The sequence below is a fragment of the Nasonia vitripennis genome, chromosome 1 (genome assembly GCF_009193385.2).
Source record: "Nasonia vitripennis strain AsymCx chromosome 1, Nvit_psr_1.1, whole genome shotgun sequence".
NCBI lineage: Eukaryota > Metazoa > Arthropoda > Insecta > Hymenoptera > Pteromalidae > Nasonia > Nasonia vitripennis.
The window spans coordinates 20,627,245-20,650,456 of record NC_045757.1 but is presented as its reverse complement, the minus strand read 5'-3'; the positions used below and the strand labels follow the sequence as shown (position 1 = coordinate 20,650,456).

Genomic DNA, 23,212 nt, shown 5'->3' with positions numbered 1-23,212 from the left:
CTCGGCACGCGCTACAGATATACGCCTGCAGGGTACGTATATACGTTTACACGCGGGAAAGAGAGAGAGAGAGAGAGAGAGATAAAGACTGAGCGACCCATACTCAGCTCGCTCTCTCTCTCTCTCTCTCTCTCTCCCTCTCTATATGTATATCGCTGCTGCTTCACTTTGTCGCGCTTCTCTTTCGCTCCTCATCCACTGTTATTGCTGTGCTGTACGTCTTGTATACCTATATAGGAGATCAAGCTCTGGGGGGGGGGGGGGGGGGTCGCAGCCGCTGCCGCCGCCGCCGCCGTCGACGGACGCCAGAGAGAAGGGAGGGACTAGTTGCGGCTAATGTACGCGTTGCTGATGCTGCTGCCGCCGCTGCTTTAATTGTGACGGATTTTCCGCCATCGTAATTGGGCCCCTGAAAAAGTCCAAAGAGATATTCCAACGATGATGATGATGATGGTAATGGAATGATTATCATCTGCAAGGTAAAATTAAACTTGGCTCCGTAATATCCGATACCGGGCTTTGAAAGCCTGATGATTGAGCTGTCAGCCGCACTCGGTTAGGTTTAGCAACTATGCTGATTATAATTTTTCGACGAAGCCAGTTTTATCATCGCGCTTAGCTATATATCTACAGCGAGCTTGATGGCTATAAATACACACTGCACTCGCGGCTATGACATCTTTAACGACGGTTCAGGCTCGAGGGAAATTAAGGTCGGATGAATCATCCAGTTGTATATTTTAAACATCGCTGCCTCTGCTTTTTCTCGGGGATCGATAGTTTTGCAACGTTTTTCGCATCAACGAGTGCCCTTGCTCTCAAAAACGAGTACATCAATTTTCAATCCATTTGCAGGGCTGCGTGATAGAATGCGCATAAAAAATCGGTTTCTCGTCTAGTAAATCGTCTAGTAAATCATAATGCAGGCAGCTCTATATTCACGATGACAAAAATAAATAGCGGCGTGTTTATATCTTGCCCTGATTTCCTTGCTTTTGTATAGCAAGTTCGCGAAGGAACACCGGGCACGGGTTGTCTTCAGACGCTGAATTGGCCAATTCGTTAACGAAATCCGATTGGTCCTCGATATATATGCGAGAAAGAAAAACTGGCTCGAGTGGCTGCTTTCGTCCCCCCGAACGACCTAATCTACGCGTTGAAAAAACACGTCCAATGTTTATTCGCTTACTATACGCGACATATTACAGAAGCAGGAAAATCAGCGAAGCATGCTTTTCTCGTTGGGCCCCTGTGCGCGCGAGCGTCCGGTGTATCTAACGAACTTTCAAGTAGTACAAGTCCGGTTTCGGTTGGACGCTTCATTTCGGCCGATGCGTGCGTAAAAACTTCATAAACAGAGGCCTGCAAAGCCGGCGGAAATGTGATTTCCAGTGCAGCTATACGTATAAGTACAGCGAGAGCAGAAAAGTCAATTCGCGGAAAATTATTCACTCCATATATTTATTCTCTAGATTTCGCACTCTCGGCTTCCCTCTCGACAATGCCCCCGCCTTTCAATCTCGTATATAACATATATAAGTACATACAGTGGAGCTACGGTCGGCTTTTTTCGCAAAATTCCGTGTAAAAAGCGTAATTGCTCGTGGCACGACGATTCGTGCCTACAAAAGCCCTCGCGTCGGCGGCGGCGGCGGAGAGATAGCGAGAGATAGAGCAACAATGAGCGCGGCGGGGGTGCTGGGACGAAGTAGGATGAGTAGCAGCGGCGGCGGCGGCGGCGAGAGAGGGCCCTGGAAAAAAGGGGTGAAATTCCGCATTCTAGTGGCCGGCGCGCGGAGGAAGTGCGCGCGCGAGTCGGTTGCTCGGCAACGCGCGAGGCTCTCTCTCTCTCTCTCTCTCTCTCTCTCTCTCTCTCTCTCTTCCTCACGTGCAGCTGCACGCGCGCGCGGAAAACAATCGCGCGGCGTGTTATGTCGTCGCCGTGACAGCGCGCGCGGAGCCCGGGCGGGCCACTCCGATGCTGACGCCGTTACTTTTATCTCTTGGAAATCGAAGTAGCCCCCGACGAGAGCGAGTGGGGAGACAATAGATCCGCTAAAGATCCGAGCCCCACCGCAGACACGTGCGCGCCGCGCTGTCCCCTTCCGTATATACTCTCTGCCTCTCTCTCTCTCTCTCTCTCTCTCTCTCTCTCTCTCTCTCTCTTCCGTATTTACGGCGCCGTGACGTTTTTACAAAAATCAGCGTCCCTAGGATAACGTTTGCCCTGTAGAAATGCTGTAGGTAAACAGCGAGAGCCTTGCCGGGCCGTATGATAGATGAAAACGCTCTGCCTTTTTCCAACGAGATTTGTTTGGATTCGGAGGGGGAGAGGAAGAGTTTTTACGGCGCATAGTGCGACGGTCGCGCCGAGACGAGGGGCCGCGGCAAACGTGTCTGGGTATTTTTGTTGTTACAGAAGGCACTTTGACTGCATAAGCTTCGAGTATTGATTTCCTCGTGTCAATCTCGCTGGATATTTGCGCATTTTAACAGCTCTCCCCAGTAGCATAGACCTGTTGTTTCGTTTCTTCTTGCGTAAAGCTGGCGCAACTCTGAAAATTCACTTTAGCTTGTCGTTATAATATTATTATCACGACCTGGATAAATGTATTTATTCGGGTGATTTAAAAATTAAAAATAGAATAGCAGACACTTTCCGAGTTGTGCTAATTTAATGGCAATTCGAGGTTGCCAGCTCTACCGGCGTGAGACTGCTGCATTTTCGTGGTAATAAAACACGCATTTTTCTTCTCATTACAAATCCTTCCCTGCTGCAAAAAGTTTAAACTTGCTCTTTACGTTGTTACATTCGAACACGATGATCTTGTTAAAAAATACAATCTTCTTTACGTCCATTGGCAATAAGGATAACAAGAACTCGTCAAAAGAGGATACGAGAAAGATAAATAAAAGCACTAGTAGAGCCTATATTGGCTACTAAACTGCAGAATTAAGTATCTAGCGCTGGTAAGGAAGAAAGCGTTGCTGGGATACGTATAATAGGTCTCATCGGAACGCGGCACTGATTATAATAAATTGTACTATCGCTTTATAACACAAAACAAGGGTGGAAGTGAAAAATCAAAGCGCTCTATTCGAATGTACATCATATATTTTATGTGAGATTTATACTGCGCGAAATCGTATGCAAATACGAAAAAGTATGGTAATCCATTTGGTTTATTACAGCTGCTTTTTTATCAACCAACTGGCTTATAGCTGTAGACCCGTTTGTCGAAAATGTAATAATAATTATATCAAGAAAGACGAATGAAAATTTCGTAGAAATATAAAGAATCACCCACTATTGAAATACATCGCGGACAAGATATCGTTTGAAAAGCGAGTATCAGCATGTAAATTGAAACGCGACTGAAGCACGTATGCATAGCTGAATTAAAAGAACGAGCGGACCGAGTTCAGAATGGAATTACGTACACATCCGCAAGCCCACGAGGGAAAACTATATAACTATTCCTTGAAATGCAGCTAGGGCATTCCCAGCAGAGCAATCAATGATTTTTCCTCCCGGCAAGCCCGTAAGCGTCGCATCGCCGCGCAGCCCGAGTAGCCCGTTGGTGTACCCCCGAATGATTTTTCTCTCCCCCCGCTGTCCAAATGGCCCCGCGCGCACCCCTCCTCGAAATTTCCCAATCCGTCCGAGTTTTCAGCCGACTCACGAGACTGCAACGCGCTTACATGTACGCACACATATAGCTCCTCTTCTCAATCATAACATTGAGGGGGTGGGAGAGAGAGAGAGAGAGAGAGAGAGAGAAGGCGCGCACTGCACATAGTGCAGTTGGCTCGGGTCTGCAGGCCGAAAGAAATCAATAAAAAGGATTCGTATGTAAGAAGAAGGACACACGGGCCGAGTGTGTGTGCGCGTGTGTGTGTATGGCTCGGGTTATGCAACTATCGCGCGCTCGCTGCTGAAAAGGAGAGCGCTATATACCGCTCCGCGCTATATACCTGCGGCGCGAGCGAAAGGGGGCCGAGAAGGAGAGAGAGAAGCCCGGGGGGTGCACGCGAGGATGTTGTAGAGGGCGAAGGCCTGCTCGCGAGCTGCGCGCGAAGGGTGTTACCCTTGAGCTAGCTGCACGCTTCCCTCTTTTCCTGGCATTCGACTCGCTGTACTTTTTCTCTCTCACTCTCCGCTTCTCCCACCGCTCCGGGTAATACTACGCCGTAATACTACGTATACACACATACTACACACACGCAGAGACTGTTAGTCAGTGGAAATTGCCCGGCTCGAGGAAACGGATCACCCTCCTACAGCGCATTTCCTCTCTGTTTATGCGCCGCTGCTCTCTTAACTGCTTTCGCTGCTGCTGCATAATAAGTCGCCCCTATACGCGTCTACGTGTGCCTCTGCAGCCGGTGTATTAATATATTAATGCGCTCCGCGCATACGATCCGTTTTCAGCACTATACACTCCTGCAAGGGCGAGATCAGCGTCGTACAGCCGCGAATACATATACATATATGCGCGCCGGATTGTATTTGCGCGCGGCGCGCGTGATTCATCGATCGATATAACACGCCCGGCGAATTCACGAGCTTTGCGGCGCCAGAGGGAGAGAGGCTTTTTTTGGCAGCGTCAGTCTCTCGTTCTCCCTATACGCGTGTGTATGTGTGTGTAGGGGCTGGATAAAGTTCACTCGATCGCCAGAAAGAGAGGGAGAGAGGCCGGCTTTGGCGCTGCGCGCGTGTGTTTAGAATATTGTGAGCTTGGGATTACAGAGAGAGAGAGAGAGAGAGAGAGAAACTCCCTCCGCGCGGAGGCCAACGTCATTGTTTTGCGGCTTGAAAAGAATGATTTTCCGTTTTTCCGCATTGAATGGATAAACCCTGCGCATGTTCCCATTCGATTCTCGCTCCTTGAATTCACGCTTTCGAATTAATCAAGGGGAGATTTTTAAAAGCCTTACACAATTTTCGATAGGACGTTGCAGACATCTCGGCAAGGAGGAAGGCTTTTAGAAAATGGACTTCCTCAAGTCGGGATATCGAAACTTTCGCTTTCCAACTTTTCAACTTTATTTCCTAAAGCTAGATAAATCCTCTTTACACAGCGAGTCTCTAAAGTTGAAATTTATATTTAAATCTACGGGCCATATGATTCGGGACGATAAAATCATCAGCGTTTATAGTTGAAGCAAGGTCAACAGTCTCTCCGAGTGCTGGCAATTTAAATCTAGAACGGATAGCCAACTACGAAACGAGGTTTTTATAAGTAAAGCAGAAGAACATTATTTTGAGGTTGGAAATCGAGGTAGTAATGACACTAATATAACCGTTCACGTTCACGGTTAGAACTGATGTGTAGCCACGCGTGTTTGCTAATTGATAACAACGCGCTTATCGCGATATAATCTTCCACTCGTCAACAACTACAGACGCGCGCTCGAAGCGATAACGCGCGCGAGTCAAGCGGACGATCAAGCGTGACACAACGAACGATAAAAACATTCGGACAGAGAGAGAGAGAGAGAGAGAGAGAGAGAGAGAGAGAGAGAGAGAGAGCTTTCGACCGAGTCGACACCCGACAGCAACAGCACCTGCGGCTCGCTCGGTACACCCAACGAACAGCGCGATTAATTCCTGCCGCATAAATAAAAACCTTCTCTACTCGCCGCGCGCGCTTTAATATTCATTAGCCCAGATAAGATCCCGTCGCGTTATACAGCTACAGAAAACAGCCAGCGGGACAATACTTTCGCTGTATAAACACATCCGCCGAGCTTTTCCTCGAGCTCGTCGAGCAGCGCTGCGCCTAACGAACGCGCGCATGTATACACACAGTGGCGCGCGTTTGACAATCGGCGCGCTTTCGTGCTTGCGCGAGCGGGCATTAGTTCCGTCGGTGCGGAATAATTTATGGCGTTTTGGTGCGCGTCTGATGTAGGTCTCGATTCGGCCGCCCCTGGGGGCATCGCTGCGTGCCTACAGCCTTACCCACACACACAGTGTACAGAGAGAGAGAGAGAGAGAGAGGGATGAAATTAGCCCGGCGCGATGTATAGACGCGACTATCGGCCCGGCCTATAACCAGACGCGGTGGATTCAACGTATCCTCATCAGCTGGCGTCTAATTTCTTCGCGCTCAGCGATTTTGATTGCATAATTGATACGCGCGCAAGCTCCCGAATAATGAGCGCATCGCAAGATCTGCGGGACAACCACCAGTAGGATAGCTCGTTCTCTCCGCTGGAGAGCCAGATAAACGCATACGCACACAAGCTCTCCTCGTCGTCGTCCATTCCCCGATCGCGCGAGTGTGTACACTGCTTCGCTGTATAAGGGCGACTTCCCTCCCTTTCTCTCTATGACCGAAAAGCAGCCCGCGATGCGAATCTCCAGAGACACGCCATACGCTATTCTCGAGTCGCTACAAAGCCGTAATCGCACGCGAGCCTTCTCTCTATCTATCGCCACTGCTGTGCTCCCGCTGTACTGCCACCGTATCCTTCTCCAACGACCGCGACCATTGCTCCCGCGACGCGCTTCTATTATTTCTCTCCGGACTTTTAACGCCAGCGCATACTCTCCTCATACATTCAGTAGATCGTTCAATAGTCCGCACGACGATAAAATAAGCGTCGCAGGCAAACTGCCGAGGCTCGCGCAATAATAGCGCCAAACGATGCCCGGCCATAGGGCGCACGTTTCTCGCTCGCCGTTCCTTATCTCTCGGCAACGCGACTCGCGGAACTTACAGACGGCGAGATTCGCGCGCGCGTTTAAAGTTAGATTTACATCCGCGCGGCGTAAGGGCTATTCTTAGCATCAGCTGCTCAAATTGTGAATTGCTCGAAAGCGGCTGTGTATCGCGCTCATCGCGATTCGGTTGATTATTTTTATGCGCGCTGATAAAAGCGAGCGTTCTGCACACAATTTTTATCTGTTGATTTAACGAACGTGAATTCCCCGCTGACCTATTGTCCCAGCTCGCAACCGGCATCTTTTGCTCGACAAGGAGGCTAACTTTATCTTGAAAAAATGACACGATGAGAGAAGGGAGACGCCGGATTTTCGTATTTTCGCTTCCCTTATCGGGGCTTTTCGCCCGCACCCTCCATTCGCTTTTTTTCCCGCGTCTGTTTTGTTCTTCGCCGGGAAAATTTCTTGTATTTTTTTTATCGCAGTTTTTTCCTCCCCCCCCCCTCTCTCTCTCTCTCTCTCTCGCTCTCCACCTTTCTTTGTCTTATTTGCCGGACGCTCGCGCTGCTCTCCTTCTTTTTTCGGCCTTTGTGATTCGACCGTTTTTCCTCTCGGTTGGAGCCATTTTTCGGAGCTCTCGCGGCCAGTCGCGCTCGTCGTGCTTCTGTATAACGCTTCCATATAGTCATCGCACGGCCAATTTATCTCTTATGAACGCTTCCCCGATGCAGGGTAATTTTCATTTCGGGTATAACGTCGTTGTCACGATAGTACTCGAGATGAATCATGTAACTCTAAATCCTGAAGTATATAATACCGCATGAACAAGAGTGAGATCTTTTACTTCTTGTGTTGAATATTTCAACTCATTTTATGTATGAGCATGGATTTTAATCGAACTTAGCGGATCCACATCAAGCGTGGATAAAATTGCCGATAAGAATGTGAATACGCACCAGTAATATTCATATTATAGACTTGGCACGTCAGATTATATAACGCGGAAAATGGAAGAGTTCCTATTCGACACCTATCTTCCTTATAGACTGAGACAACACGTTCATAAGCGGTGTGAGAAAGGCCAGTTCAGACTATATAACTTGGCAATACTGATATAACTAGCTCTATGCGTATGTAGAGAATCTTAGAAGATTGCTTGATTCAATGGTTATTTTATTTTTATTTTACTTCTATATTTGCAAATGTATTCAATGCTTAAACCAATATGCTTTTCAAGACTAGTCTAGAATACATATCTGACATATCTAAAAAATCGAAACAACTACGCAAATGCAACTGAAACCAGCAGTTATAGCATGAGTGGTCGAAGCAGTAGGCCAAACAAGGCCGTTTTAGCATTGATGTAACACTACTACATATCTATAGACTCGACGTGCATATTGTTACGAGGAAAATGGAAAAGTGCTTATTTGCCACCTATTTTCACTTATTACAGACACAGAGAGTTAAGTTTATGGTGACAAAAGAGATCGCAAAGGGTCAAGTCTAGAACTGCTTTATTTTGGTAATTGATATTGTTCATGCATAGCGGTTCACACTCACGTACAGTTAAAATCAGGTAAGGTATCAGGGCTCACAAAATTGTTTTTAAATAAAAATGTTTGTGGTGCATAAGTAAGCTTCAAATTTTGATTTAAAAAGCTCAAGATATTCCTTCGGCAATATAAAAGAATACACCCCTTAATGATATTTTTTCAATTTTCAATTTTCACTCCTGGAAGTTCGGAATTCAAGCATACACAGACGTTGCGCGGTTAAACAAGCAGTCAATCAGAGGCTGGATAGAATAATTAGCTTGTCTTTTTTAGAATTAAGGATATATTTCAACCGTGAATCCATGGATTCGTGAATCAACGACTCGTTTCAGAGACGAAAATTTGCATTTCAAAGCTTTCATTGGGATCAATTGTTTTTCAAAAAGGACAGTAGAAAGACTTGGTTTAAGAAGTGTAATGTTTTCACTCTAAAAATCTACCGTTGTTTTCAAAAGGTCGAATCATTCACAGAAACCGACCAACAATAAGGTATCCTCCAGAGCGTCCTTCTCGCACGCGCGCGCAAACAAATATACAAACTAATACCATTATTTTTTGTAATCGGAAAATTTCTCCCCCTTGGTGGATGATCCGCTTCGCTCTATGCGCAGCTCTCCCACCGCAATTCTGCGGAAACTTTTAATAATGGTCCTCGACACAGAAGCTCCGCTCTCGGTTCGATCATCAAATGCAGCTGTGTGCGCATTTTCGCCCCGGCTTCGGAGCGAAGCATCGACGAAGATCGTCTCGGAAAGGAGCGAGAGAGAGAGAGAGAGAGAGAGAGAGAGAGAGAGAGAGAGAGAGAGAGAGTGAGAGAGAGAGAGAGGCATAAGCTTCGATCGAGTGCATCTGTCGCTTTCTCACATTTTCCTATGGCTTTTTTTCGCCTGGGCTCATTTCAGCGGGGAGGAGAAAAATGGGATTTTCGCGCTGGGAGAAGAGAGCCTTCCCGAGTTTTCCCTTGCGCTCGGGGGGTAGCTCGATATGCATTTGAATGTACATTGCCATGCGATGATGGTCCTGCGATTGCCGCGCCCCGCGTAACAAGCATTTTCACCCTCAGCTCGGAATTTTTCGAGAAAAACCTGTGGACGCTATAGTTTATGGATGCCCTCGTGTAGTATTGCCATCAGTGTACAATGGAAACGAGAACAAGAAATTATACTCCGTGTTGTATGCACTAGCAGCAAAATAGAAAACAATAGGTTATTCTCATGCAAATTTTCGCCGTGGAAAAAGCCCTCACGGCGCTGTTATTGTGTGTATTACACACCTATAAACAGGAAACTTTTTTCGAACTTTTTGCGCACCAGCGAAATGGCTTCATCTACAACGACAAGATACAGTCCTAGCTTTCATTTTTCGAATCAGCTTTCGAGCATACCCTCGATCGATCTATAACAATTTTGTTTGCAAAAACGACGGCGAGGAAGGATGAAATACGTTCTACACGTACGAACGCGAAAGTTTTACTTGTTGAGTCGCAGCGGAGAAAAATTGTTGAATTCAAAGCTATAGGCATACGACACGATACGCATGTATAAGCAAAGGAAAAAGCAACGACAGCTGGTATGGGAAAGGAACTCGCGTTAAATATTCCGCTCATGACTCCCTCTCGAGAAATGCTCGCGTACGTATACGCGCCCCAAGTATATGTCTATGCGCATTCGGGGATGGAGTAACGCGATTGGCCCGTGTGTGTTGTCAGCGATGCTCGTGCATTCGTATCGGGGAATTTGAAAAAGGTTTCGGCTACTGTAGCGCAGAGAGCGCTATCGATTTTGTAGTTTCTTGGGTAATGTTGCTTTCGTGAATCAGCCGCATCCGGCCCTGTAATGGCGTATACTTATGCGACTGCGTGCGGTAAATTCGGAAAAGGGGCGCTATATATGACTCGACGTTCTTCTGCTTGTATTTTGTTATTCTCTATGCACGACTGCGTGCAAATAATATAAGAAAGTCAAAATAAAAGGACGCCAACCTTGGGTCTCTGCAATAAAAACCGAGTGCACGTTTTACGTCCAAGTTACGTTATAATGCCGAAATCACGAGAGCTCGTGTATCGTTGGAAAAACAAGAACGCCGAGCATTTCACTTCCCGATCGTGTGCATACACTCGATCCCGAATTCTCCAGAGTGCATTCACCTCTACAGCCCTCTCTCTCTCTCTGTGCCGCGTCACGTATCCCCATAGTCACCCCAGCTCCGTATACGGTTTCGAACCTTCTCCTCTCTCTCTCTCTCTCTCTCTCTCTCTCTCTCTCTCTTCCTCTACACGCTTACACACATAAGTTCATTTTCTTTTCCTATATCCCCGTACACACATCAGCGCGCGCGCGTGTGCCCTTTTAATCCTCTCCGATATTTACAGCCGGCACACACAGGCGCATCCCTTTAAATCATTCCGATATTTCACGTGCAGGCATAAGTACAGGGAATGCGGCGCACGCGCCGTTTTGTCACGCGTGTATAATTCCGAGCCGCCCCAAAATCCGCTGCAGCATCGCCAGCCCGGCGAATTTAAAAAGCCCGAGATGCGTGCAAAGTATATATATAGCTGCCCCCCTGCGCGCGCGTCGAAGGCAACAAATGTTCGGCGCTAGATTCAGGCGTGAAAAGTCTGCCCGATTCCCTCTCTCTCTCTCTCTCTCTCTCGCTCATTCCTCAATTTCATTCGGGGGCCCCTTGCGCGCGAGCGATAAGCATCGGCCCCCCTGCATATAACGCGCGTGCGGACAGATGCAACGCGCGCGCGGAAAAGACGCGGCGACGGTGCAGAGCGCGGGGTCTTTCGGGAAAGGAAGGCTGTCGTACTCGCGCCGCAGTGCACGTCGGGGAGATATTCGAGCTCCGGCGGGCACGTGGGGAGAAATGGTCGCTCGCGCCGCTCCGCCAGGTGTTGCCGCCAGTAGCTGTGCCTTGCGAGCGGCGGTCGATCGACGGCACGCGCGCATGTGCGATCCCCCACCTCGCGTGCACCCTCTCGAGCTCTCCTCTGCGCAACAGGGATGACGCGTGCGGGGCTCCCTCTCTCTCGCTCTCTCGCCTGTGTCTGTGTGCGCTCTCGATATTTCTCCCCCGACCCGACGCGACGCGACGCGACGATCTTATACACAGCGTTTTTCTCGACGCGATGTATAGCGCTGTGCGGCGCTATGTGCAGGGGGCCTGCGCAGTCGCGCGCCCGCGCGCTGCGGTTTGAATCCACACAGCTCGCGAGACTCTGTTGCGGAGGCTCAACACGTATGCGACGGAGGGAGAGAGAATCGCGAGGGCATTTGCTGCCGATAGCATCCCCCGTCGTTGCAGGGTAATTTCCGATACGGACGAAATGCGTACCGAGCGCTGGAAAGATTTTGCACGCTCGAGCCGAGATCAATTGATGCTCTCGTCGGACCGGAGAAAAAAGCCAACGCTCCTTTAATTCCGAAGGTGCATCATACGCTCTCTCGGCTGCAGCACACCCCCTCCCCCTCCCGCGCGCACATACACACTCACAGGCGGCGGAGTATATAGAGCTCGCGTGACGGGCACTGCGAAATGCACTGGCGGGCGCAAGGCCGCGGGGAGCAACAGAGCGAGCGCCGATGCACGTGTGCGAGCGCGTACGTGAGCCACCCCCGTGCATCGCGCGCGCACACACACAGGCAGAGCGCCGCAGAGCCGGGACGAGGGGGGCGACCACTCGCTAGTTTCCGTGTACGAGTACGTGTGTATGCGAGCCAAAGGGGAGAGCGCGCGCGCGCGCGGAGAAGGAGAGGGAGGCCGAGGGTACGAGGGGGTAGCAGCGAGCGAGCGACGGTCGAGGGTGTGCGTGCGCCAACCGACGAGCAGCCGAGCCAGACAGACTCTGAGCGAGCGTCGCGACAGACGTTGAAGCGCTCTCCCTCGACCCGCGAGAGAGAGAGAGAGAGAGCGAGAGAGAGAGAGAGAGAGAGAGAGAGAGAGAGAGAGAGAGAGAGAGAGAGAGAGAGAGACGAGCGCCGAGTGCAGCGAGTAGGCCGCTGGCTGCAGCAAGCAGAATCGGAGCGTGCGCGCGTGAGAGGAGCGGCGGCGACGGCGACGACGGCGACGGCGACGGCGACGGGACGAGTGTGCCAGTGCGTGGATATCCGTATCGAGGCAGTGGGATGAGGGGCGCCGCAGTGGAATCGGGCCGATGACACGGCTCCGCCGCCGCATCGCCGGCGCCGAGTAGACGCCTCGCTCGCTCGCGCACACACTGCATCCGTAATCGCAGCCGCAGCAGCAGCAGCCCCGAGCCAGAGCAGCGGACCAGTCCAGCCAGCGTCGCCGTCGTCAGGATGCCGCGCTGTCTCATGGCCAAGAAGTGGAAGGCCTACCCCTGGCCCGACCGGGCCGAGGAGCAGCACCAGATGGAAGTGGAGCAGCAGCCGCAGCCGCAGGTACTCGACGTCTTCCCCGAGGCGAAGCGCGCGCGCCAGCAGCAGCAGCAGCAGCAGCAGCAGCAGCAGCACGAGCAGCAACTGGCCGCCGCGCTGCAGACCGACGACGAGGAGATCGATGTCGTGGGCGACGTCGACAGCGGCAACAGCAGCGGCAGCGAGAAGAGCGAGGCCGCGCAGCAGACCTGCTGGGGCCCGCACAGTCCCACGGCCGGGGCCACGGCGCCCAGCCCTCCGCCCCTCAACGCCTCCGGAGCGCTCTACTACCACGGTGAGTCAGGCGCGAGCCGATACCACTTTCCTCTCTCTCCCTTTCCCTCGGAAAATCGCGACGTCGCATCGCGCGGGAGTGGCTGGCCGGTGCAGCCGGACGTGCACGCAGAGGAATGCCACACCCTTGCCCCTGTGTGTCTGCGCGCTCCGCACACTTGTGGCTCGCCGAGGCCCGCTGCATCTTCAGGTGTCACCTCTCTCGGCCTCTGCCTGCACGTCGAGGCCGTCTTCCCTTTCGGCGGCGCGGCGCCGGACTCGTGCTCGCCCTCGCAGGGGTGAATGCCTCCTCCCCACGCACACGCGCGTGACGTGCGTGCGCGAGCACTTAGGCCGACATGTGACGGCTGTGCGAGCGCGCCGCGTCCATTAGTTGCCCGGAACGACGATGACAGTCAAATCCTCAGATTGATTATGCTCATGAACCGCTCCTCGCGTACGCACAGGCCGCCCAGCCACTCTCGCCTGATCGAAGCCCTCTCCCTCCCTCTCTCTCTCTCTCTCTGCGGTCGATCGGCTGTGCAGGCAGATGACACCTAGCTCTCTCTCGCTCTCTCTACTCGCACCCCTCGAGCTGCGGCTAATAGTCGTACGTTGGCTCCGCTCCCGAGAGCCGAAGCCTCACGCGTATTATCGACCAGACTGGATTGTTTCGTCCGTCTTGCGTTGCCATTATAATATTGTGTAGTTCGTAATTGCCAGTCGCCCGCGCGCACGGCGGCCTCGATTCGGCGGTCTCCGCGATCCGCTGCAGCAGCAGCATCTGGGTCATCGGCTGATTTTTCATCAGATGCATTAAGGCCGTCGAGTGTGCTCGTATACGCGAAAGTTTAAACAATCTGGTCGCGCGCGCGTTGAGCCTATACGAGAGAAAAGTTGGCGGAAAGAGCCATTACTCGGAGCTGGCTTATTGATTATTGATACTCGAGAGGGAGAGAGGAGCGGCCGATTTCCCGAATAAATTTCGTCCGTCCCCACACGCTGTATATCGTGTATCAGCAAAGCGGGGGTTGTTTGCGCGAACGCGATCCGACGCTGGCAAAAGTGTCGTGTCGGAGTCCCCCCTCCCCCTCTCTGCGCGTGATTGGCTGTCAGGCTCCGGAGCTTTTTATCGCCTATATACGCCGGAGATAAGCGACGAAAGCACGCACACGCACGCACACACACACACACACACACACACACACACACAGAGGCCTACGTCCTTGAGACCACTCGCCGAGCGAAACAGATACGTTTCTCGCCCTCGCCTTCTCGTACTGTATATAGGAGAGCCGGCGCTAATCGAACTTTTTCTTCTCGCGACGCGCTTAATTAACGAGGCCGGGGCGAGAAAGAGCGGCTAAAAATACACTTGTTGCTATAGTGCAACATTGCCGCCGGACCACATAATTATGGCCTCGTTTTCAGAAAAAGCCCGCGGACTTTATTTCCTGCATCGCTCTTAATTTCGCCGACAACTCGTCTTTATTTCTGCCGCGCGCGGGGCTAACCAGGATCTAACGTCCTCTCCTCTATATGCTCTCTCCGCGGCAACGAGCTATCGATTCGTAAAAATTTCACGAGTGATATAGCGGATACGCGCGGGGCACGAAATTTCAGCGATGGAACGATAATTCCGCCCGGATTGAATAATGCATCAGGCGGCATCAGGCGGCGATTTGTGCGATGCATATCTGAGCGTACGCAATTAAACAAAGGGATACGCAGTTCTATACTAATTCGAGGATCGCCCCTCGTTCGAGCAGCCGCAGAAGGACGTAACACATATACTTAATTCGCTTATCTTTATTACGGGCGACAGGTGGCTTCTTTAATAATGTCCGCGTGAACGGCGTGTCGGATCGCGCGCGAGCTGTCTTTTCTTATTCGCGCTTGTATGCACTCGCTCTCTGGCACGCGGCGCCGCACGTAATGCATCCTTCTAAGGGTTCATCCGCGCGGCTGCGATCCACTTTTCATAATGTGATATTCATTTTCATAATGGCACGAGCGCGCGCCGATGCAGACTCGCGGGGCCGTGTGTATAAGGCGCGACCAAACTGTTGATTGCAGCGCGAGGGCTGTACAGCGGCCGCTAACGAATCGGAGGAAAAAAGTAAAGGCAAACGAAGCGGCGACTGTTGCATAAAAGATGGCCCGTAATTTCGGCGGCGCGGATTGCATAATCGCGGCTATTGGAAATTTTAACGATGCATTTTCTAGATGCTGAAAGATTCATTGTCTGCCCGCCGCCTCGGGCTCTTTGAGCGCTGCTCTCATTTTCCTCGCAGCGGCGTCGTATAATCCGCCGACGCTGAGGCTCACCTTTACGTCTCCCTCTCGTAAAAGTGACCGAAAATCAATGAGCGCGAGTATATAGCGACCAACAAGTGGTTAAGCTACTGCCGCGGCTGCATAACGGCGAAATTGCTGCGCGTCTCGATTGCAGTCGTCGCTCGCTTTCTCTCGCTTTTTGTCTCGGCCCCCGCGCGCGTTTCTAATTGCGAGAGAGATGCGTCCCTTTTTGCGCGGACTATTCAGAGACGCGGCTTGATTGAAGCGCCGGCTGTGTGTATGTGTGGCTCCTTATTTTCCTCGCTGCGCTGCGGCGCGACGGGGGACGATGATTACGCGCGGTGTTCTCTTTTTCCTCTCTGCTCTGCGGCTTTGTCACCCGATGGCGTCTCCTACTTTTTTTTTAATTCCTCATCGTCTCCGCTATAACACACCGAAAAAATCACCGATCGCCGCGTATCGGCGCTTCGTTACAGTTTGTTCCCCGACGCGAGAGCGCAGATGAGGATCGCGCATTATGCAAAGTGCACAAAAAGCTGAGGCGCACAATGGCCAGTGTGTCCGAGAGCGGGCGATTGTTACGCAGGCTCTATCTTTTATTAGGCGGCCATTGTTTGCCGCGCAATAGCCGCGCACGGCCCATTTCACGCGAACACATACGTCGCTGCCGTTTTCTAAAACGGCAGAGAGTAAATTTTTTTTCCAAACGAACGCTCACGATTGATCGTCAGCGATTTTTCGAGGTCGAACCCTTTGTGCACGGCGCGCGCTCTCTCTCTCTCTCTCTCTCTCTCTCTCTCTCTCACGCTCGTCGCGTGAACAGTATAGCATCAGCATCAACAGGGCGCGAGAGAGCCGTGCGAGGAGAAAGAGAGGGTGAGAAAGAACGACGCTCGTTCATTCGACGTTATCGATCCCCGCCCCTCTCCACTCCCGCCGTTCGCCAAATGCACTTCTCCGCCTCGTTCACTGTACACTCTCTCTCTCTCTCTCTCTCTCTCTCTTTCTCGCACACACACGTACCCACGTCGGCCCCCGCCGTTTTTCGCTGACTTCCTTTTATTTTAGCCAATAATGCACGCCAGCAGCAGCAGCGAGAGCTGATCGATCCCGCCACGCGGAATCCTCGAGCTTTCGCAGGGATTCACGCTTCTCTCTCTTGAGCTAGTGTACATAGCGCCGATTCGGATATACGTAAATTGCTTTTGGGGTGCTGGCTTTCCCCCCCCCTCTCTCTCTCTCTCTCTCTCTCTCGGCGAGTGACGAAGGACATGAGCCGTGGCACACTTGGCGTAATTCGGATTGTTTTTTGCGCGCCCCTTTTCTCTCTCCTCGTCGCTGCGCGACTGACGAACGACAATTATACTTTGGGGAATCAATCCAATTTGTACGCGCACTAGTCGAGGGGTGATCGCTCCTGCAAGTGTGCACGCCGGGAGCCTCTCCCGCATGTATATGGCTGGCCGGAATTTTCGAAAGTTCGAGCGACTTTTCGGGTATAGCGCCAATCGGCAATCGCGATAACCTTCCTCTCCCAACGACTCCGGAACACATCCGCACCGACGGAATATTCCGAAAAAAGGTAGTACACGTAGGTGTATCCGAACCGGCTCCGATGAAATATTCATACACACGCGCGCACGCGACGAGCTTGCAGGAAGCCAGCGCGTCGACGTGATTAAGAATAAGGTAGGGAAAAAGGAAGACGAATATACACAAGCGGCTCTCTCGTCATCGTCTTTTTCGAGAAACGCGATCGCGCGCTCGCGCGCACCGTTAGGCACGACATGCAACAGATATAAAGCCAAACGGGCGAGAGGGTATAGGGGGTGGGGGTGGGGTGGGGGGTCTATATAGTGATTATGCCGTTATTCCGTGTCCGACGCTTGCGAGGCGCGCACATGGCGCGCAAGCAGCTGCTGTCCGTTACAGGAAATGAAATACTGCGGCTACCGGGTGATTCATGAACGTCGATATCTCGCGACTCGCCCTCCCGCGCGTATCGCTCTCTACTCCTTCAACGCGTACACACACACACACACACGCGCGCGCGCGCGCGCGCAGGGACGCAGCTGCATCTACCTGCGTTTGTTACGAATAGGCGCCCTTAATTCTATTAATGTCGCGAAATTGATAGTGATGAAGGTCCCGGATCTGACCGATTATAGCGATTGCTCTCTGTTTGACGAAAAATACCGTTATCTGATACCAATCGCGATTCTGATGTAAGACACAAAGTTAACAATAACAAAGCTCTTGCTCAACAGCGCAGCTGAGCGCTTCCGATAGCACTCTGCAACGTTGCTGAAACTTCTCACATTAGACATCGCGAGGCTTTAGTTCGAATCGCCCCAAGAGTGTACAGCGTCACGGAGGGTGTGCTTAATCCCCCGCTGCAACAGCGCTACGCTCTCGTATCAACGATTCTGCGCGCCGATAAGAAAACCTATTTCCTTTCGATTCGATCAACATCCTTCTGTGCGCTGTTTAACCGGGCTGTTTGTCTGAATAATTGCAGATAGAGGAAGAGAGGGAGAAACTATATCGAATATTCCGACTGCGCGTAAAGTTCCATCCCGGCGGACCTTGGGCGCACGTGATTCTATAAAAATACCAAAAACAGAAGCGCAGCCGTTCCGGATTTCATTTCCTCGAATGATTCGCAGTCGAATTTTCGAGTTGATTAAATTTCCTCGAGAGTGAGAGAGGTCGCGTCATATCCCCTGATTACTTTTCCTTGCTACAGTGTCGCCGCGCTGCAGCTTTTGAAATAGCCGCGCCTTATCGCGTAGGTATGGATCCGAAAAATTTTAATCACTCCGGGGGATGGCGCAGCTACTTTGCCGGTGATTACCGTGATTTATTACCGCGAGCCCAGAGCGATGGAACTGACGCGCGCCTTGAGCCTCCCAAATTAAGATTCTACGTGGCCTTTAATTGCAACGGACGCGGCGGAAGACGGCCGAGGGGGAGCGATACGGCCGCAGACTGGCCGAGGGAAAGAGATAAATGATCTGCGGCTTACGCCGCGCTTAGCTCCGAAATGAAAGGATAAGTTGGTCGCGCGCGCGGAAAGGAAATCAGAGAGATTGCGCCTGATCAGACTCTCATCGGCTTCTCCCCGATCGACCCTCTCCGACCATAATAGGTATATAACATATGCTCACGGCCCGTTCTTGCTTGCAGGCTACACGCACGAGGCCTGGATAAACCATGAGGAGCCGCCGAAGTACGCCACCCTGCGCTCGGCCGCCGAGCTCGCCCGGCCGATGGTCCCGTCGCCGACGCCCTCGCACCACCACCAGCACCAGATCCACGAGCACCAGCAGGAGCCGCACCCCGAGAGCTCCGAGCACTCGCTGCCCCAGCAGCAGCAGCATCAGGGGGCCGCCCTGCCGCCCCGCAAGAGCATGGCCATGTGCTTCACCAGCACGGGCACCGCCCTCTCGCTGCCCCCGAAGAAGAAGGACATCTACCGGCCGTACAGCCTGCAGCCCTGCGAGATCCGCACCTCGGCCGAGGAAGACCTCTCGGCCGCGCAAGCCATCCTCGACCTGAGCGCCTCGCCGGCGGCGCCCACGCACTCCATCTTTATCCACACGCTCTCGCCGCCGCCGCCGCCCCAGCCACAGCCGCAGCCCATCCCGGTCTCCGTTCTCGTGCCGGTGCCGCAGCAGCAGCAGCAGCAGCAGCAGCAGCAGCAGCAGCAGCAGCAGCAGCAGCAACAGCAGCAGCCCGTCGCCGTGAGCACGAGCCAGCCCGAGCCGCAGACGGCCCAGCCCCAGTCGCCGGCCACCGCCGAGGTCCCCGGTGGCCAGCAGTCCAACAAGACCGTGGCCTACACGTACGAGGCCTTCTTCGTGTCGGACGGCCGCTCCAAGCGGCGCTCGAGCAACGCCGCGGTCCCTGAGAAGGAGGCCGCCGGGCAGCCCGACCGGCCCAAGTTCACCTGCACCGAGTGCGGCAAGCAGTACGCGACCTCGTCGAACCTGTCGCGGCACAAGCAGACCCACCGGAGCCTCGACTCGCAGTCGGCCAAGAAGTGCATCCACTGCGGCAAGGCCTACGTCAGCATGCCCGCCCTGGCGATGCACGTCCTCACCCACAAGCTGGCCCACAGCTGCGGCGTCTGCGGCAAGATGTTCTCGCGGCCCTGGCTGCTGCAGGGCCACCTGCGCAGCCACACCGGCGAGAAGCCCTACGGCTGCGCCCACTGCGGCAAGGCCTTCGCCGACCGCTCGAACCTCCGCGCCCACATGCAGACCCACTCGGCCGACAAGAACTACGAGTGCTCGCGCTGCCACAAGACCTTCGCCCTCAAGTCCTACCTGAACAAGCACCTCGAGTCGGCCTGCCTGCGCGACGACGAGCAGGGCTCGACGGGCGCGCCCGCGGTCGGTCAGCCGCCCCCGCACCAGCTGCCCAGCGCCAACAACAACCGGGGATTGTAGCAGTCCCAAGCCGCGGAGGCGCCGGGGGACGACGCGCCCACCTGCGAGAGCCTCAGCTAGCGTAGTTTATTGTAAGACCTGACCGGCTAACTCGTCGATCTGAGAGGTATTTATGCGACCTCACTCACGCGGCCGAACGCCTGATACATGCCCGCGGCTCAGCCGGCTACACCCACACCCACACACCGCACACCGCGCACCACACCTCACACACAGACATACCCACGCGCGAGGCGCGCGCGAGGAGGTTCCGCTGCAGTAGGTTATAAGTAGAAAAGTGCCAGTACCATGTAGATGAGATGATTATCTTTAACATTGACTAAAGAAACGTCCAGTAAGTTTAAGTGTATAATGAAAAAGAAAGGGAAAATAAAAACGTCGCGGGAGGAATAAGAGAGCGAGAAGAAACGAGTCCACGCGGACGACGATGCAGTCTAGTCACTCTAGTCGAGATTACTAAAACGTACGTTATTACATAGTATATATTTCCTAGGATACGTAAATGAAACGTCTCGCTCTCTCTTTCTCGAGACCTCGAGTCGAGAGCCAGGTCGTATACACAAGCACACACAATCACACACGACAGATCGATTCGTTTATTTGTTCGATTTCGTTATCCACAATATGTACCGCACAGCGAATCCGTATTATACTTGCAAGCTGACGATTTGGGGAAATACGCGGCGAAGACACGCCGGGAAATCCCCGGAAAAAAGCGGGGCTGGACGAGCGCGGGGTACAAGCGGGTCGTTGATCACATAATATTATCGACGCCGTCGCGATTAGCGGTCCGTCGCGTCGATAAGGCTCTGGCGCTAAGCACGACCGCGTCGATCGTCGTGTAATCATCGTACGGGATTTGTGGATGAAGTGCCTTGAAATTGTCTTGAGGCTTTTTTTTTACGTTAATTAAAATGTCGAGCGGTCGCGGCGAAGTACTGCGGCTGCGCGCACCTTTATCAGCGAAAATTCTTGGCTGCTCTGCTGAGAAATCCCGCCGCCCTCGGCGCCGTTTTAATCAAAGCAGCCGAGATTCGCCTCTAGCCTACTTTCCGGCGCACCATATTTGATTCTAAAGATTTTTCGGGGCTCTAGCCCTCGCGCGCTTCGTGGGATTCCCCGGTGTCCGTCGGCGCGCGTCGGCTTATTATGAAAATTATAAATACAGCGGATAAAGCAAGAGAGAGCGGAGACGTTGGTTTAAAAGGACATGCATTCACACTTACTTACGTATGCACGTACATTCATAAACACTAACGCAATATGTAAGACTTAACCAAGTAAAAGCCCTAAACGCGTATGCAATAACGACTTAAGGTTTAAAACAAATAAACAAAAAAAAAAATTAGTGCAACACCAAGTAACTAAGCGCGCGGAGGACGAGGAAGAAGATATGCGACTATTATATTATTCTTCGGCTCTACGTACAGGGCACACGGTTGAATATGCCAAGCATTGTAAATCGTCGATATAAACCACTAATACACCACGTATTATGGTATAAACTTCTTTTGTTAAACTTTACTAGCGAGCAATATTAACTCGAGGCGCGACATAAGCACGTACGGTCAAAGCAATGTTTCGACACAACGAATTAAACTTTAATCTAGAGAAAAGCGAACATCGAAAAGATATAACGACGACGCCCTTTCGAAGGAGATTCAAAGATATTTCCCCTATCATACATAGATACGCATATACGATTCCGCAATAACCGATATTTCGACCGAGCGATACAAATCCGCGTGCGAGAGTTGACGATTCCCGCGTATACTTGAAACTTGCGAGCATGCCGCCGTGTTAGAATGTTAGTATATATAAGTATGTGGCGCTTCATGCAGTGATTAGGCTTATCAAAAGAGTCGAGCGTTTGTTATCGAAGAAAAAACTAGTCAAAACTTGGCTCTGAGCCGCTTCGGAGCCGTTATGCCCGCGTACTTGCCGACTCCGAGGATATGATTGAGAATAAATTGCGTTCGATTTTTCGGAGAAGAAAATAGGTGCTTTCAAGTCAATAAAATTATCTTTTTTTTTTAGATGATAGTATTATACGGTCGCGAGCTGGGTCAATTACGAGAGGACATTTTAAAACACAATTATGTACCAAGTCAACGCGGAGCTAACGAATCTAGTCAATATTGTAAACGGGAAATTCGGAACAGCGGCGCCGAAGCGACTCGAGTCTCGAAAGAACGTCCGCGAATTATACAGAGAATTATGTAAAGTATAGTGAGTCCCAGGCGCCGTGCAATTAGTTGACTTACATGCGCGAGCTCGGCGGAAGCGAGCGAGCAGCCATCACACATACCGATCCTCTAGAGATTTTTCGATTGACGTTAACGTAGAAATTTACTTACACGCTTATATTATACATTCGCGTGTATGGGAGTGTCACTGCGCAACGAGAGAGCAATCTTTTTTTATATGAATAAACGATAATTTTACTACATTACACACACACACACGTATATATATATATATATATATATAATATATGAAAGGATTATCGCGAGGCGTCATTAGCAAAAAAATGCGCGAGATAAGACATATTAAGGCTGTAGAAAGAAATAAGCATGATGTGTATAGTAGGCGATTTGACGCAATATATTTTTGTTCTCGAGCGTTTAGAGTCTGCGTGTGTATAAGTGATTGAGCATGATGTGTAATATATAGGTATTTAGAAGCAAGATCTGTAGGAGATTTAAAAGATATACAAAAGAGAAAAAAAAACTAGTCGAAAAGTATCCCAAAGATCGAACAAACATTATGAAACAAAAAAAAACATGCGAAAAGGGGCGAAACGTGCCGAGCGATATTAGATTACTATTACGCATCTACTGTAGAGCAATACATTAAGCAATGATCTGTATTGTGTCATTGTGTTATCTTTAGTTCATATAAGTATATAAGAATCAGAGACTATAAGACACGTTTCTACATCATGAAAGAAAAATTTAAAAAAGCAAGACATCTTCATCCAGACGTCCGTATTTTAGCAAGCACTATTATTATACACCAATTTATTCGAAAGTGCGGTAACGTATGATTATTACAAGCAACGAAAAGCAAATGCAGAATTTTGATATTTAAGCAATTTTAGAACATAAAGCCTTTATTTGAAGTCACGTTGTGCCAGCTTACTTGTAAATAGTGTAACGTGACAGCTCCGTACTTAACATTCCGTTAATCAATTTATTTGAGTCTTGGTGTGATTGATTAGTTGGTTTGCTTATTATACGTGTTTTTTGCGATGCACACTGTTGGATCATTGATCAGCAGCAAAATGATCGATGATCCCACGACTATGCAACATATACATTATAATTATCGAGCAACCCCGTTCTGATTTATTCTATTTATTATTATGATATACAGCATTCATTATTGCTATACCATTATTTATATACAAGTATTATTTAATTATTTACGTCGAAAACACTCATTATTATTATTTATATTATGATTAATTAATTATTATTGATGTTTTATGTGAAACAATGTTTTTTTGCATTACAAACCATTGCAGTCATTTTATTATTTCCACACTCTTACGTCACCACCACCATCCTTGATTTGCATCTC

General features: G+C 50.9%; 1 protein-coding gene across 1 annotated transcript; it reads left to right on the top strand.

The window, feature by feature from the left end:
- Positions 1-11,459: 11,459 nt before the first annotated feature.
- Positions 11,460-22,757, top strand: LOC100118340 (protein escargot). Its single transcript, XM_016988932.3, has 2 exons — positions 11,460-12,903; positions 18,366-22,757. Exons 1-2 carry the CDS (start codon positions 12,531-12,533, stop codon positions 19,628-19,630), a joined length of 1,638 nt encoding a protein of 545 aa, XP_016844421.1. The 5' UTR covers positions 11,460-12,530; the 3' UTR covers positions 19,631-22,757.
- The last annotated feature ends 455 nt before the right edge of the window (positions 22,758-23,212 follow it).